Genomic DNA, 18,400 nt, shown 5'->3' on the forward strand with positions numbered 1-18,400 from the left:
TTATGGCCCTGCATCAGATGACTTCACCTTGTGCAGAACAATTCCTGCAACTTTCCCTAACAGGTCTCTCATCACAGCCCCACCACCACAGACACTGTGAGGTGACACCAGTGCCACGCCAACTACTTCATTTTTACTAAGGACATTTGTAGAGGTGACTTTCAAGGACACCTATTCTTTCTGACTTCCTTCTTACAGTGGTACCAAGTAGCCCATAAGGCATCATTAGTTCATTAGTTCCTGAAATATGGTTCTCCTTTCGTATAAACAGCTTGCTGCGTTTTTGGACTTTTTATTTTTTAAATTTTTTTTTAAACTATTTAGCTATTTATTTTCAGGTTAAGAATATGACCTCATGCTCAAATTTATTATTGAGCAGAGTTATTTTTATGGAGCACTGGGTTTTTTCCTAGTGGCCAGTTTCACCACAGAGACATGAATGAGAATAAATACCTTTCTCAGCTGTGGCTGTGGAATTGGAGAACAGAATGGAGCAGCAGAGAATTGTGATCTTTAGCAAACCAAAGTTTCTGAGATTCTGAAGGGGAAGGACCTGAGTACAACCTGAGTACAGCCCAAAGAATTTACTTAGGGAAGTCAAAAAAAAAAAAAAAAAAGCCCTTCCTTATGTGTGGTGGTTTTTTGTGGGTTTTTCGTGTGTAAGCACTAGAGCCAATCCCTTTCCTGCTTTTCTCCATCTATATTGTGTGCTCTTCTCTGGTTTCTAGAAGATTCCATGCTCCATAAAGGCAAATAGCTGAGACAGTTAAAAATATCATAGCAAAACCCAGGAGCTGAGGGAAGAAGAGCAGGAAGAAAGTGGCAAGTGCAATATAAAGAATGAGTTACTGCCAATGCATGTTTTCTCCAGAGCCTGTAACAAATAAAAAGTTAGGTTAATCATCTAATAAACCTGTGATTTTTATTACACAATTAGTTCAGCTATTATTCTGAACAAATCTGATCCCATGTCTAGTGCAGCCTGGCCAACGCCACTCGACTGCCAGACACACACATTTCACAATTAGCATTTCAGGAGTCAACTGCACCTATTTGGGAGCTCCTTCTGAAACTTTTTCCCAGCTTAGGGGATGACTACAATTAAATTCCTGTCACTGGAGTTGTTGATGACAAATCTTTCCTGACATTCTTCATTATACCCTCACCTTCAATACCTTGAGCTTAAGCTTCTAGAAGAACTGATGTTTTAGGGTATCCCTCTGCTGCCTGCCATTTTCAACAGTTGTTTTCCAGACATCTCCCATGCTCTCCAAATTAAGCACCAATAAAGCATCTCAGCACTCTGGAGTCAGTTCAGGCCTCGATCCAAATCCCTTAAAAATCTATTGGGCTCTTTGAAGTGATGATGGCAGCCATTGTTTTTAAAACATTTGAGTTCCCAGCCAGCTCTCACTAGAAATCCTGGCTCCATGCTTCACATGTGGGAAACTGCCTGGGTCTAGGATGTGCAGTAAGGACAAAGGAGTAGAAATGTGACAGAAATAATGATGAAGTGATTTGTGTAAAAAAAAAAAAAAAGTAAAAAGCAGCTTTTAACAACTTGTTTTTTATTATTACCCAACCCAATTATTATTTTTTTTATGCAAGTGTACTCAGCAGATGGAAGTATTTTTTTCTGAAAAGAGGCCCCTGAAAATTATGAAGGGGTAAACAAATGCTTTTTGGCTGCCACCTGCCCAAGATACAACATCAAATTTGTAGTGGCCTAGGAAAAAAGCTGCAGCTTGTGTGTTGATATATCCTGTGTTAGGAGACAACAGAAGTGAACAGGTTTGGTTGTTAGGAATGAAGCAGGGTACCTTTGTTCTTCCACTCACATACAAAATAGATCAGCACTGAATAGTCTTTTTTCTTATTTCAGTTTCTTTACATGAGCTTTGTGCACCATCTTCAAAAAAAAGAGTTTAGCTTATATTATGATGTTTGGATTGCTCCCACAGGGGATAATTGAAAACACAATTACATTACCTCTCAGACACGATCTTTTCTCCAGGATGGTTACAGGCAAGAAAGGCCAATCATGAGCATTGTAAGCAATGGGATGAAAAGACTGGAACAAACTGTATGCAATTATCTTAGGAGACTGGATAGAACTGGCCAGAATCCAGGTGTGGTACAAATGAGCGTAAACAAAGGAGCTGCATTTGCTTACCTCCTGCCTGAATCCAATCTATTGATTTTAGCATATGTAAAGCAGTGGGACTGGGAGGAATTCAGCTGTAATTCCTGCTTTGTTGTACAGAGCTGAACTCTCATTCATTTCAACCTGCAAAAGATGGAGAGCAGAATGCTTAAGAAATTCAAAGCAGAACATTACAAAGCAGAGGCAGTGCCCAGAGGTCTGATCCCAACCACTTTTAAAAGAAAACAAAATTATTACTCAGATCTTTGCTATGAAACTTGAGTGGAATCAGGATTGAAGTTCTAGGCCACCAGAGAAAAATCACATGTAAATAAAGTAACACTGCACTGTCCCAAAGTAGTATAAGAAAAATGTACTGGCATGTGCTTCTGGTGTTACAAGACAGGCCAACCAAAACTTGTTGGATAAAACTCCTTACAAATTTGCAGGACTATGAAGCAGCATTCAGAATGAGCACAGCTCAGAGGAGGTTTACACATAGTAAACAAGCGATGCTCCTGGTGAAACGCGCTTTCACTAGGATGTGTTTTATGATTTTCACATCAGTCTATTAAAACTAGGAATGACCCCATCTTCACTGGCCATGAAGTATTTTTATGGCATTACTTTTTGTTACTTTTCGAGGGAGATGATTTGTCAGAAATGTTTGTAAACACAGCACCTGCTGCTAGCCCTTTCCCAGGAAGCAGCTGCCAGTAGGGTGAAGATACAGCCCTAACAGCTCACTTTTATCTCCCTTCGCTGCACAATTGCCCTTGCTGATCTTCAACTCCCAGCTGTTAGAGAAAGGAGAGATTTTTGACTCCAGAGACTGCAGCCACAGCCCATGGAAAGCAGAAGTGAGCAAAAGTCAATTTGCAAAAGTCAATACACCCAGCTCCCTGCCCACGACAGACAGACTTCATTTTTTCAGATGAGACACATCCCCGTCACGCCACTAAACAAAAAATAATTTTTTTTAAGTGCATGACACAATGGAGGAAAGAGGTTAGTGCCGAGGGTAAATTCCAAATGGTTGGGATGTTTTCCTAGACTGTCTCTTATGTAACCCCCAAAATTCAGCCTCCCAGCAGCCTGCTGGGAGCAGAGGGGAGTGGGCAGGGAGCTCATTGACAATACCAGGCACATGTGCACATACACACACAGACACCACACACGAGGCAATGAGAATTAGCTAGTCCACTCCAAATGTCAGCCAATTTATGTAATATCCTTTTACTCAGCATTTCTTATTCACTGGAGGAGGAAGAATCTCAATAATTTTGTCAGCAGTCTCTGGAGGATTGAAAATGAGGGAAGTCAGTTGGATTTATAGTGTCTCTCCAGTCAGTGCTGTTGCTGTCTGCTTGACAGTCTGTACAGCAATTAAATAACCAGTGAGCAAGCAGGTACTCACTTCATAAGAGCCACCAGTGAACTTGGTTTTAATGAGTTCTAATTGTAATTAACAGCATCTGTCATTTTAAGTTGACTAAGCACAACAGTTCTGGGCTGCTGCTGCTGATCTTTATACCATGAGGCACAGAAGGCTTATTCCAGAAAGCACTTTGTCCAGGGAATGATTTCTCAGAGGGCGGAAAGCCAGGAAGCACAGATCAGATAACAGCAGTGCTAAGACTTCCTGATTTAACACACCTAGGACATGAGGGAAGACCTGAGAAGTGGAAGTATGGAGATGAACAGACTGGATATAAATAATGGCAATTATTTCCCAATCTCTCCGTTAAAGAAATACACTGGTGATAAAAGCAATCAGAAAAAGGAGCTTTTGTGACCAGAGTAAAGCTTACAATGCACATCACACAGAATTTAAATCATCTCCCTTCCAAGGTATTGAAAACTCTAAGGAAAATTTAAGGCTGAAGTTCCAAAACCAAGTAAAGAAATTCACAATGAAATACACAGTTTCTATTTCTACAACACTATCACAAGTGAAAAACAAAACATTGGATCAGCAAGCAAAAAACTTGAATTTTTACATTTATTGCAGTATTTTTGTTTACCAAGGACATATTCAGTGGTTTCAAATGTCCAAAGGAAACTCTGATGAGTCTTCCCTTAAAAGCCATTGATTTATGCCCCTCTTCAAAGCAGAAAATTCAGTTTTTCCTATTCCAAACATCTTAAGAACTGATTATTCATTTAGAATTATACATATGAGGCAGAGGATTTTTCTTTTGGTTTAAATTAGGAAGGTTCCAAAAACTGTGCTGAGTTTGGTGTACTATTTTGCGCCTGACAGGTCAAAACATTTTCTTGCAGCTACTTTGAACTTCCCTGAGAAACTAATTTGTTTATTCAGTCTCAGGATTAATCTGATCTTCATGGAGAAATTTTGTTCTGGAGATTTTTGTTTCATTACAGTCATCTTCAGTTCTTAGAAGCAGTTCTGGTTTTGATGGAAAGGACAGACCTATGTAAGATACAGATCTAACCTCTAAAACTGAGGGTAGCACTTTTCTATGAAAGGCAGGGCATGCCTAGAAAAAAAGAGTCTGGTTTAAATGACCAAATTGTTCAGCAATAATTTTAAACATTGTGTCATCATCCATTTAATTTATTTACAGAATTCTTCTATTGGCTTTTCTTTTTCAAGGACTAAAGTTTCCATTTGTTCCTCTTGCAAATACAGCAGTAAACACTAACATAAGTTGTCATTACAAATACTTAGATGACTTTGTTGAAAGCACTTTTACCTCAGGAGTCCCAAGAGCCATCAGATCCAGTCTGGCTTAAGCCAGCAAAATGTTTCTTTAGAAAGCAAGAAATGAGAACATATCGGAGCCTGTGTTCTAGTTAAATGTAAAATGATTATGTCTCAAGATATCATTGTCAATGGCCCTTTATTTAAATGAATCCAGTTGATATGAGCTGAATAAATCACCTCCAGGAACAAGAGGCATCTATATGCCATCAACACAGAATGTCATTACCTGTTGCTATCTCAGAGCTCTAAAAAATGCAGCAAGCTCCACACTTGTTCTAAATCTCCTGAACTCAGTCTCTTGAATGAAACATGGATTTGAGCAATTCCCTGTGAGGTGCCTCCTCCAAAAAAACACCACCTGTGGAGGGCATGCAACCCCACAGACCTTGCAGTTTGCAGGAGGATAGGTGGTAATTTCTAGAACTGAGATTAATATGATCCTCTACCACAAACAAAGTAGCAGAATGGATTTTTATTTTCAATTTGGAATTTGTTTTAGAGATGTTTAATTTGTAATTATATCATGCTGACTGAATGCTTAGTTGTGTTGTGGCACTCTTCCCAGAGATCCCCGTGGATGCAGCTTTTAACAATTTCTTTCTGTTTCACAGATGGCCTGTATTTGCCTTTTGCTTTATTTATTATTTTTTTAAGAGCACTAATTGCAAGATTTAGAAATGAAAACAAAGAGCAATAATGAAAATGGAACAGTTTTAGGCTTCAAGTGGTTACTTGTCTCCAAAATTTCTTGTGGAAATGAGCTGCTTCAGTTTGCTGCAAAGGCTGTAACATAACATTGATCTGCAATTATGGTGTGAAATTTCAGCAGTATGTAATTAATGCCTTCAGAATTATGTTTGAGCAGGTCACACGGTTCTCACAGGTATCCCTATTATCAACTGCAGCCAACCTCTGCTAACCAACTCACTAAAAAAAACCCAAACAAAACAACAGCAATGAGAAATGGGTTCATGATATCTTCCAGACACACTCCAGATAACAGCAGGAAGGGGGTCCCAGCCACAGCTGTGCTGTCCCCCAGACAAGCCTCCAGGCTGACTCCCCCTTCCATGCACTTCATTCCCAGTGACATTTCTTTGATGGGACTGCAAAGTCCTGATTTATTGCAGCAAATCACAAGCAGCCCTAGTTCTCCTCAGAAGCAAACACTGGGCTCTTGATCCCAAATATTCTGTATTTGAGGATGTTGTGGAGCTTGGCTTTAAGCCCCTCACTTTCCTGCCAATTTCAAATGTGATTCAAATCTCAGTTAATTTTCTCATCTGTTGTAGTCATTCTCACAGGACTTTGTTAGAAGCAGAATACAGAGGGGATTGTAAGAAAATTAATGGGGGGAATTTCTGGACCTGGCACTTCCCAGAAGGATTTAAGAGGCCAAATCAGATGATGAGGCCATCATCTTAATATTAATCCCTTCCTTCCACACACATTTTTTAGGCCTAGGAAGAATTCTCTGTTGCCTAGACTTTAAATACAAAAAACTACTCATGTAGGGACAACCTCCACTGCAGAGGATATGCTGTTTGACTGCTTTGTCATTGATGAACAGGAAATTGCCAGCTAATAAAGGATGGTGACACAGCAAAACAATCCAAGAATAAATCCTAGACCACATGGCTCCTTCCCAGTAAGTTAAATTTCAGTGGAATTTTCGTTGTTGTTCTCATCTGACCACAAAGAGAAACTCAGGCCGTAATCAGCAGTGATTTTAAGACAAAAGTAAGTAAAGAAATGCTACAAAGAATCCTTCTCAGGCTGCTGGCAACAGCACAGCTACAAAATTAGCCTCTGCTTGGGACACTCAAACAGATGGGTGTCACCCAGGTGGAACAGATGACACATTAAACAACAGACAGTCTCTCACTCCATCATATTTGACCCCAAAATAATGACAAAGCTCATATTTAAGGAACAAATTACCCAGATCTGCTAGACATTATTCTAAGTGATCCCATGTGAATTTAGAGACACAGGTACAGAACAGATTGTGTGATGTAAGTGCTTTATCTTCACTGATTTAACCTACGGGCATTATAGAAAGGTAAGTCTGTAGCTGAGCTTCCTACACAAAATAAAAACCAAAAACATTTTTCCCTGTCTGCAAAGCAGATATTTTGTTGTAAAAAAAAAACAAGAGGAGGGAAGACCATCATTAGTTCCATTCAAAAGCAAAACACAATGAAGAAATAAAGTGCAGTGTACAGATTTGTAAGACTTGTTGTACAGCACAGACAGGCCCCAGAGGATAAGGGACATTTTAAACAGAGCTTGATCAGGTCAGGTAGAACTGGATTTGAGCCCCCTAGAATTCCTGACATGTTGAGCCAGGTAACCCTGAACAACTAAAGATGATAAAACTAAAGGTGGTTTTAAAGCTTGACTATTTCAAAGAGACTGTTTTCCATCAGTATCACAAGAGGGAAACAACCAAGACCAAAATAATGTCTCACAGCTTTTATTTTATGTGTGAATCAACTGGTCTAAAGGAAATACTACCTTCTTTGACTGGGAGGGTGGAAGAGTTCAGGGATACAGTATGTATTTTTAAAGGAAAACCTAATACGCATGTTTGGAAAGGAAAAGGACAAGACTTAAGCTGCTGGCAGTACTTGCAGACATCCCCAGACATTTTGAATAGAAGTATTCTTCTGGGGGCTTTCACCTTGTCTGAAGGTTTTGTACGTGTTCCAGGTCTTGCACTGTTTATTACATTTTAGAAAGTCAAGTTATTCTTTCCTACTGCACTGCAAACTAGAACATTACTCTTGCTAATTTTGGGGACTCAAGAGCAAACAGAGCAGGGGAAGAGGCAGACACAGATGAAAGCACAATTCTAAAAAAGCATTTTAAGTTTCCACTTAAAAAAATAAACCACAACCAAAACAACCCCAACTAAACCAAAGAGGAGAAGGAAGGATTTTCCTCAAACCTGCAGCAATAAATTGGGTTCATTTTTTGCTTGCAACATTAAAACCATTGCTACAAATCTACCTGACCCTGCACTGCATCAGCAATACAGGAAACGTGACAAGGGGCAACTTCCAACACTTTTGTCCGACCAAGACAAACAGAGACTCAATCCTGGAGATTAATATTAAAGCCATAAATAAAGAGATGGCATGCAAACAAAGCCACTGCATATTACAGGTAATTCTTTCAAAGAGATATTAAAAAGAATTAGTGAAACTCCAGCCCCTCACACTGTGGTCTCACTTCATTTCCCAGGCATTTGAGAAGACAACATTCCTTCCATCCTGCCAGCACGCCAGCTCGGATGTAGAGGAACTGTTCTGCTCCACTGAGTTTGCACTGTGTGTTGTAGGACCATTCAGAGCTCTGCTTGGCACATAATAACTGCTGTGGTTTAATCTTCACCCTACATTCCAAAAAAGAGCTACTGTGTTATTGTCAAAGTTTACTATTTACTATTACAAAGTTTACTCTCCAAGAGCTACTGATATTATCCTTACGAAGTTCAGACTTGTGGGAATTGTGTATGGCCAAGTGAGAAGGCTTTTAGAGAAATTCCATCAGCTTCATCAACTTTGCAAATCAAGAAAATTGCTTTTGAGGTGAAGAAACCACATCTTTGATGACACCAAACATTTACTCATTCCTAAAACAATTCTGACTCCTGGTGATTATCCAATGCCTCGTTTTGTTATGCACCATATGAACAGAGTAAAGAGTTTCTTCTCTACAGAGTTTGTAGTTTTAAGATAAGAAACGGATTGACAGACCTGGATATGCCTGTTTCCAAAGCTGACTGTTCTTCCCAAGTGACACTCCCTGCAGGAGGCATCCCTTAACCTAGGGATGCTGGGCTTCTAAACCTCCAATTTATTAAATTCTTTAATATTCTTTTATTTCTTTAAATTCTTTAAATTCTTTAGTGGATAGCATGGCTCAACCTATTGCATCTCTGAAGGAAATGTTTCCCATGTCATCCTTGACCAATGGTTATTGCTACCAGAGCTTATTAGAGGTTCACCTGAGAGAGAGTGGCTTTTAATGAAGGTTGCACTCCTCATCATTTTCAATCTTCAATTTTACATTTCTTGCCACTAGGAAATATCCAAAAGTCACCCTTTGCCAGTATTTAGAAGAGGGAAGAAGGACAATCATGGTTTTGCAAAATTTGGTTTCTCAGGGACCAACTCCCCAAAGCCATGGAAACTTCACTGATGTTTTTAATGAGAAAGGGATTGGTCCCTGTATTAACTCAGGACCAAAGTGTGATTTCCCCTTCCCTTCCAGTCTCCTGAGAATAACATATTGGGGAAATTACATCTTGTCACACACGCACATCAGCAAAAGCATCTGGGAATTCCCACCCAAGGTAAGCAAACACAGTTAATTCAAGCAGGGCCTCCTGGCACAGACAAAAGTCTTTTAAATTAGCTCCTGCATTTTTGGAAGGCCTTTCTTCAGCACTTTAATAATAAGAACTCTGTTTAATAATGAGACATGAACAAGTAAGAGACACTGGATTTCCTCCAGCTTCTCCTGGCTTCGAAAATTCTCTCTTCTTCCACAGATTCACTGGCCTTATGAATGGCTGTGGGAGGAATCTGGGAGGCCGGAGGTCCTCCTCAAGCTCTGCTGGGAAACAGTCCTGAGTATCCAGCACTGGAGCTGAGATGTGAGAGCAGTTCCCAAATTAGCCACAGTAACTCCGTGTATGGCAATTACTGCTCTGTCATTTGGCAATTCTCAGTGCTTCCTTACAGCACTGCTCTTGTTTTTGAGATGTCAATTACAAGCCTGAATAATTGCACAGCCAGGGTCACAATAAATGACCATTTTTCAAGTTAACTGCCTGGTACTTCAGATAAACAATGAGAGATTTGGGCTTCAGTTCCAGTAAAGCTCTCTTACTGCCAATGACATGCGAGTTTCCTGGCTTCTGGCAGCCATCAGCAACACTGTCCCAGCTGAACAGCTCCAGAAAGCAAGCACCCTTGCAGCAGAATTTGGGTGGGATGGTTGGGGTGGTTACTTAAACAGTGCTCACATAAACCAAGAGATGAAGGGCAGTGAGAGGTACTGCACAATGACTGCCCCTTACCTTGAGTATGGAATACTCAGGGAGATGGAATAATGTTGTAATAGCAGGGTTTTGCCAGCTAATTAACCTGATCTAATCAACATACCTGTATTGCTGCAGGTGCACCAGTTAATTTTCATCAATGTAGGGAATCAAAGACTGATTTGATTCCATACTGATATGGAATTACACACGTGGAATTGTGCTCATTTCCCCTAGAACTGGTACAGGCATATCCTGAAGCTGTGACTCACAGGCAGAACTGCAAATGCAGGGAGCAGCAGATGGAATATAGGAATTAACACCTCAAAAAGACACAATTCCTTTCAGTTTACCGGAGGGATCCTTTTTCTATAAGGCTCTTTTGAAAAAAAAAATTAAAAAAATACTGATAATAGATAGCTATTCTAAAAAAAGAGGTATTTAGATGATTTTCTGTGATATTAACAGGAGGTGAATTAGTTCAGAGTTGTATGACTACACTGTAGATTAATGTTGCTGATTGAGAAACTGTTCTGCTTCAGAATGTGTGAATATATGTACATATATAAATAAAAGTTATTTTATACAATTCCTCTGGGGTTATTCTGGCTCTCCAGTCCCGACAAATAGGAAGTGTTTGTTGTTTGGTTTTGTTTTGTTTTGTTTTGAAGTGTAGTCAGTGAAAGCAGTGACTCAAATTACACCTTGGAAATAAGTAAGTTCACCAACTATGTTATTTTTAGTCATCTCTCCAAATCTGCAATGCTGGTTAAATATTTGGTCTCACAACACAGTGGATGAAAGTTTTGGATAGCACTAAACCCCATTCTACTTCAGCTGGAATAAAACACAGTCAGGGAGAATCTTCTCATTACTTCTAAATAAAAACTGCATGCTATCTTTACTACTCCTGCAATAATGGAAAAATAATCCTATTGTTTGGAGTAGCACTTGGTCCCCAAGGAAAGAATTCCTTTTGAACTAAACACTTTTTTGTTTTGAATCTCTGCTAGGCAGGGAAACCAAATACAGCCCTTGGTTTCTCCCCCTTGTCATGAGCTCTTTCACCATCTGTGCATGATCATGGCCCAGCCTTTCTTTCCACCCTCTGAGAAAGACTCCTCCCAAACACGTCTCAGCATGGGAACACATGGCTGCTGGGAATGGTGCTGCGGAACTCGGGGTTGGAACAAATGTGACATGAAGCCACTCCCCAGGGGTCACCCAGGGCCTGATGTGGAAGGAGAAATTGGGGAGCTACTCTCTCCTCCCATTCTGCATCTCTGCCCCAAACTGCCCTTGTCCCTACAGAGTTTTCAGGGACACAATGCAACAAGCTGAATCCCAGTAGTCACAGCAAACCAGCATCAAAATCAGCAGAAGCACCAGTGTGGGTGCCTTCCAAAAATCTACAGGAATGGGTATTATGAGCAGAATAAACAGGTAGGAAGCCAAAACAGAGAGGTGTGTTCTTTTCTCCCTCCCACTATTCAGCATCAAACCCAGTCTCTGGTTGGTTTGTGCATGCAGCTGAGCTGTTCTCCCTCCTCTGTCACCCAGGCTGGAAGCATCCCTGTGGACACTAGGTCTTGGAGCAACATTATCTGCAAAGAAAAAGCCCATTAAAGACTTCAGAACTATTCATGTTTGGTTAGAAAAGAAAGGTCTTGGTCCTGCAGCTTTGCAATAAATGGTTAATTAATGCAACGATGCTGGTGGCGAGTGGCAGAATTAAGTTTGTAATTTTTCAATTTTTCCAAATTATGTCATACAAACTATGCTCTGACTGTGCTGGTGTGGAATTATCTCAAAAGGGCTGCTGATCTACAGAGAGAGAGGGATAAAACTGGGTAAAACAAACTGTCAGGCTTGTAATGGGTCTCTGTTACTCCCAGAAGTGCCTGCTGCTCACAGCAGTCCTGGCAACTCAGCTGGCTCCAGAACAGCAAGTTCATTCTTGAAGCAGCAGCTCAGCCCCATTTGAATTTGGCAGTTTCATGTAACAGGGAGTTTACATGGGAATTTTATAGAGTTTACACACAAGAAGATAAAAAAATAAACAAAAAACCCAAACAAACAAACAAAGAAAAACCCAAACCAGTTACAAGACATTTCATTCACTTGATACCTGGTGATGTTGGTTCAGCTCCTGTAGATGTCCTGCCTGAGTTGGTTATGGGAGGCCAACCTGCTCTGCATGGAAGAAGGTCAGTTCCTCCCATTCTTCAGAAGGATTTTTTTCTGGCAGTGTGACTGATGGGATGACTCAGGCCTGCCAGTCACCTCATCCTTGTAAGCAGAGCTGAAAATCTCTTGTCACTCCATAACTTTTCTCCTAGATTTGATTGCCCTCTCCAACTCTCTCCTCTAAAAAAAAAAGGAAAATGTTCTCCCAGCCTCTCCATCAGCCGTGCTCTGGGATATCTAAAGGAGTTCAGTGCAAGCAAACAGTCTGAACTGTTTTCTCCTCACCCTCCCAGAGTCACTCCTTTGCCCACCTGGGGACTGCTGTAGGCACACACAGTCTCCTACATTTTCCAGCTCACATTTTCAGCACACCTGGCAGCAGGCAAACTCTCAGGTGCCTCCTGACAGCCACTCGTCACTGGTCCATGTCCCTTACAGGGATGGAATTTGCAGGTGGCTGTGCCCTCCAGGCTGGCTCAGCTTGGGACAAGGGTCTGGTTGCTATGATTAAGAAGACCTCTACTACATTTCAGGAAATCCTCAAGGAGCAGAAGCCTAAAAATTTGTTTTATAGAGAGAATAATACCATGCCATCAAAATACAAAGCCCTAAACAGAAGGTGGAGTGAGCTGGGAATGATGATACCGGGATGCAAGAGAGAAACAAGGCACCTGACTGGGACTTGGTTCCAGCGGGGAGCAAGATGTGCCAACTCCCTGAAATCTCAGGCATTTCCCAATTTCCCAAGCACATCACATGTAAAAGCTTAGCTCTGCCATCACACCAAGCTCTGCACAAACAGCCTTTATGTCCAGAGGAGGAGCCTCTGCCTGGCAGGAGCTGGAATCGCCTGTGGCAGATGTTGAAATCGTTTCTGTGCCGAGCGCCATGGCACACAGGCACAGGATCTCCATTCCGTGGTGCAGAGAGCTTCAGGAGACCTGAGGCTGAGGGAGCCACACCAGTATGTTGTATTCCAAATTGCAGGAGAGGATGCCTTGAGGAGAGCTTGCATGGTAATCTTGTGTGCTAATCAAAGAGAGAATTTTAAGTAACCCAGGATACAGGAACTACCTAGTTTATAAAATGTTCCATTTCGTTGGCCTGTAGAAGAACAGACATTAATTAATCAAAATGTAGCTTCTGACAGCTTTTTTGAAAATCTCTTGTCCTGGTTTTGGCATCACAACATTTAAATTTATCATTATGTGCTTTTTAAAAGCCTGATTGGAAAAATTACATCATTTTGGACTTTCTCAACATTTTGGTGCGTCAGCTCCCAGTGTCTAAAAGTCCCATAAATAGATGTTGGACCACCTCAATACAATTCCTGTCTGCAGATTTTCCATAACATGCTTCACTCTATTATTCAAATAAAGTCCAAGTGGATCTTTTCCTGGGAATAGGGGTTATGCAATGCTCAGCACAGGAGGCTCAAGAAAAACAGTGCAAAGCTGCAAATGCTTGCAGAGCAGCAGAGTCTGTTTATATTTATTTATATGTTGTGTTTCCATTTAATCCTCTCTGAACAGCCCCCAGCTCCTTTTGCCTCTTTTGATCTACCAGACTCTTTCTCTCCCATGTCTTGGCACATCAAGAGTGTGGCCAAGCAGCTACACATCAATCTGCCAACAAATTAATGATGAAAATAGCAGGATGATCAAAACAGTCATCTAATGAGAGCCTTATGCTTCTAGGAACTACTGTTCCAAATTAAAATTAGAAACCTCTACAGTATTTTGCCAAAATCCACCAAATTCTAGGATCTGTCAAAAAAACAGAATATTTAGTTTCAAGTCAGAGATGTAACATGACTTTAATCCAAAGACAGACCCAATAAACCTTATTTATGGATGAATTTCATTATCTGTGTTGCCAGCCATGAGCATTTTAGTAAGAAAGTTCTTGAATGCAAGGATCCTCTTTAGCATCACCATTTCCATTTGTTTTCCATTCTATTTTCACCAGACTGGTGAGACATTTCACTTTCAGTGTGACTCAGAATGCCAAGTTCAGAAAAAAAAATATCTCCATAGTTACACACCTCTCTCTTGCAATGAAGTGCCAGGTCTCCAGTGCCCAGCTTTCAAACTGTCAGTGCTGTAACACAGCAAAAATGTCGTGCCTCAATCACCATGATAGACTCTTTCCCAGTTGTCAGCCAACACCTAAAACTTACAGCAACATTTTCCTCTCTGCAAAGACAGCTGAAAGACCCCATGGAAATTATCTAAAAATCCAGTTGGCAATGTAAAAGAAAATTCTGTGTAGAGATGCATCCAGTCTGCAATACCAAAATGAAGGATTCAGCCTGAATTGTCCAAAACCAGAGAAATTCCAGAGGGTATATATTGGGAAATCGGAGATGTATGGACCGTATAAATACGCGAAAATAGAATTTATTCATACAATCTGTAAGTATAAAATGTAACACTCACATTATTTCAAGTCTAACTTTCATGTTTGCAACCTACAAAAATTAAGAACAAGGTATTAATTAAGAAATAATTACATTCTATTCTTTCATTTAACAGAAGTACAGCAATGTTATGTAGGTGATCTCCACCTTTCTTCAGAAAACATTAGGAGACATCCATACAGGCAATACCATTAGCCAGAAATGCATGGCCTGAGTTAGAGGTAAGCCCACAAGTGGTTTTTGTTATTTATTTCCCATTTCTAGAAATAAAGAATTACCTTGTGACTGTCTCTCATTCTGACTTCTGCTGTTACATTCTAAAGTCACAATCTCATCTCCCTGTTTGCTGTATAAAATCATTAGGCTGCATCTGGGCTTCTCCCACTCACTCATGGACTTACAAATCCTGAAAATCCTATAAAAACATAAATTTGTTCGACACAGACGAGTTCAGGATCTGATTCCTTCTGGGGCCTGTGATAATTTCGGCATCAGTCTGAAGCACCAGCAGCACCAGGTCCAGAGCTCTCCTCCACGCCTCTGTCTTGGCTGCAACGTTATCACAAACCTTTAAATCTGTGACCTGGTCAGGGAAGGGATCACAGCCACCCCTGAGCACTCCACCTCTCCTAAACTCTTCTAAAATATAAGCTGAGGAAGAGCCACAGGCCGCTGCTTTCTGGAGGTGGTGATCCACTAAGGCACCTGCTTCCAGCTCCGAGCTGGCCTTCGCAGTATTACACAGGACCACGGCGAGGTACCGCTTCCAGCCACTTGCCAGTGCCTGGAGCACAACGGATTTGTACTCTGCCAGCCAGGGACTGGGAAACTCTGTCACAACTCTGTCGTTTCCCGGTCGCCCGGGCTGCCCTTCGAGCGCCTGGATGTGACTGAGGCACAGGAGCTCCACCGCACCGCCCCCAGGGAAAACCCTCCCGTCCTTTAGAGCGTGATGGAGTCGATACAGCAAAGTCCAGAACTGATCTTCGAGGAGTTGTGCCTTGGAAGGCAGGGCAGTGGTGAGCACGGCCGTGAGCAGGGCGATGCCTCCCGCGCTGATCCGCGCCGGCACCAGCTCGCCCAGATCCACCGCACGCCCATCGCTGGCCGCCCACAGCTCCACCCAGGCCCCATTCCCGATTCGGGAAGCGTTCAGCTGGCTCAGGTACGTCACTGCCTGGGCACCAGTGGCCGCCCCAAAGGCACACAGCACATCCCGGGACACGCAGCCGATTACCAGTATCCTGCTGGCGATGCACCTTTCCATGAAATTCTTGCACACGCTTCCTTTGACCAAAACCAGGTTTACTTCAAAGCTCATCAGAATATCCGACATTCTGCTTAGCCACAAGTCTCCCGCCCTGCCTCCCTGTGGGTTGGGATGCTCCAATACGGTCCTTACATTGCGTGGTCTGTTAAAACCTAAGTGTCGGTACCGCTCCGTGAGGTCACCATCCATCAGCAGAATCCGGAGGGGCTTGTCTGCAAGGTGTTTGATGACTGTGGCTTGCTCTGGTGACACTAATGTGACAAAGCCTGGGGAGACACAGGAATAGCTCTCAGGCAGGCCCAGCACACAGCACGTCACAATCTCTGCAATATTAATCTGGGAAGAGCCGCTGCACTCTGCTCTCTCTTGCTGATAAGCAGCAATGCTTTGTAGCAGTTTCACGCTGCTCTGGTTTCCATGGCTCAGAGCCATTGCCAGGTGTCCCAAACCGCGACATCCACACGGATCTGCTCGTGGTCCTGAAAGGTATCCCTGAAAATTATCCTGCTGACTTGAGAAATGGCTTTTCCCTAGAGCGCTGAAGTGTCTGCTGTGGGTTAGCTTCCGTGTGATACAGCTGGATGCAGTAACACCACTTCCAGACAGAGCAGATGAACTTTTGTCACTCACTGCTTTGACAACAGAAGCTGCTGAACCAAAGCCAGCCAAGGGTGAAACCAGGCATTTGTTAAAATTACAATCATCCCCTTGATGGGAACAAGAATTCATTGGAATTACTTCTGTTGCAGAAATATCTCTCTGAAAACACAGCAAATTCCAAGGATGTGTGAGACTATCACGTCCAACTTGGCCAGTTCTGCTTTCAAAAGCCTTTGGCCTAACTCTGCTAGAACAAAGCTCTTTCTTTACATCATGTATTGGTATCTGAAGACACTGGACTCTCTCACAGCAAGAGTTCAACCCCTCAGACATCACAGACACTATTGCTGGAACAGGAACATTCTGCTGGAGGCACTCCACCACAGCATTGCTCCATGCCCCTACCAGGAACAACAGGGTGCTCATCCCAGTCTTAAACTCCTTGTTCTGAGCCTGAATGGTTTCATGAAGAAGCTGTCCAACAGCACTCGTCAAATCCAAACTCTCAATCAGCCTAACAGCAGAAAAAATCAATCTGCTCTGGTTGGTGCTTTCATCCACAATGAATTTATGTGATTTCATTGGTCCCAGAAATGTTCTCCCAGTGGATGCTAAGGATGAGAGTTGCTGGAGTCCAATGTGTCTCCTGGCATTCACATCCCTGAAAGCCATGGGCGGTGGGCAGCATCTGTGAACAGATCACAAATTACTGCCCCATCCTCACAGCACACCAGAGCACCAATCACCAAAACATTAATTTAACAGTCTACCCCTGAACACAGCTTTCCTCTGTATAAAGCAGGTCTTCTTCCTGCACGCTTATTACGAGAAACCAATGGGCAGAGCTGCTGAAATGGGGCACTGTTAAAATGGAATTGTTTCTGGCTGGATGATAGTAAAGAGCTGTTAATTCCCATGGTTTCTTACACTTCCAGCAGCACAGGCTGTGTGGAACTACCGCCTCCCTCCTGCCCTGATGCCTGGAATTTCAGTTATTTGCCTTACTTAGGGCAAAAGTTCATTAGAGCAGAATGGACAAATTACATGTAAAACTCAAGAGCTCTGCACAGATCCTTCTTAGTAACAAGTCATGCCACTGACTTTAACCTTCAAGTCTGGAAAAACATATTTTATTCCAAATTCTCTTTAGTCCAATTAGCATGCATGAATACTTCATAAGTGAAATAAAAGCAATGCCACTTCTTCATAACTTAGAAATTATCGAGACTTCAAAGTTTTGACCAACCATTCATTCTTAACACACCAAAAAGAAATCTTCTTTCCCTCAAAATCTCTTCCACACCATGGTCTCGTGGCAGATTAAAACAAAGCTCCCTTTTTGAATAATGAAGTATACACAACAAGAATTGAGAACCGCGAGTCCTGTACCTCTGATGCTCAGATTCACATCACAGAATGGTCTCGGTGAGAAGGGACCTTAAAGCTCATCCAGTTCCAACCCCACTGCCATGGGAAGGGACACCTTCCACCAGACCAGGTTGCTCAGAGCCACGTCCAACCTGGCCTTGGCCACTTCCAGGCTTGGGGAATCGACAACTTCTCTGGGCAACCTGTTCCAGTCCATCACCGCCCTTACAATAAAGACTTTCTTCCTCATATCCAACCTAAATCGGCTGTCAGTTTGAACCCATTCCCCCTTGTCCCATCACTATAAAATATAATAAATATATATTATATAATAAAAATTATTATCATATACTATTAAATAAATAAATAAATAAATAACGAATAGTTCTGCCTCTATTTATCTTTCCTACAAATTCCCTTCAGGTACTGAAATTTATTCACATCATTTATTCCAACTCCCTGAAGGCCCCTTTGCGTAGCAATTCCAAATTCCCAAAACCAAAAAAGCGTTTTGCTTTGGGTTTTTTTTTTTTTTTTGTTTCTGTTTGTTTGTTTTTCCCGTCCCACACAGCGAAAGCCCACTTGAATACCACGTCGCAGTACTGCTAGGGAGAGGAAGCGCGTCCCGGCCTGCC

At 42.0% G+C, this 18,400-nt stretch overlaps 1 protein-coding gene across 9 annotated transcripts in view; it reads right to left on the reverse strand.

Annotated features, from left to right (window-relative positions):
* Positions 1 to 2,173: 2,173 nt before the first annotated feature.
* BBS12 (Bardet-Biedl syndrome 12) overlaps positions 2,174 to 18,400 on the reverse strand; it is a 52,920-nt gene continuing 36,693 nt past the window's right edge. For 3 of the 9 annotated variants that reach the window (XM_086890606.1, XM_086890608.1, XM_086890615.1), the window contains one exon: positions 14,488 to 17,085. In XM_086890606.1, coding sequence (XP_086746732.1) covers positions 14,943 to 17,069 — 2,127 coding nt within the window. In that variant the 5' untranslated portion in view covers positions 17,070 to 17,085 and the 3' untranslated portion in view covers positions 14,488 to 14,942. Of the gene's footprint in view, positions 2,288 to 8,753; positions 11,526 to 12,049; positions 13,138 to 14,066; positions 14,393 to 14,487; positions 17,086 to 17,786; positions 17,846 to 18,400 lie in introns of those variants that run through there. The other 6 variants (XM_086890612.1, XM_086890607.1, XM_086890611.1 and 3 more) reach the window with 6 other exon arrangements.

This window comes from Cyanistes caeruleus, chromosome 5 (genome assembly GCF_971803275.1).
Source record: "Cyanistes caeruleus chromosome 5, bCyaCae1.hap1.1, whole genome shotgun sequence".
Taxonomy (NCBI): Eukaryota; Metazoa; Chordata; class Aves; order Passeriformes; family Paridae; genus Cyanistes; species Cyanistes caeruleus.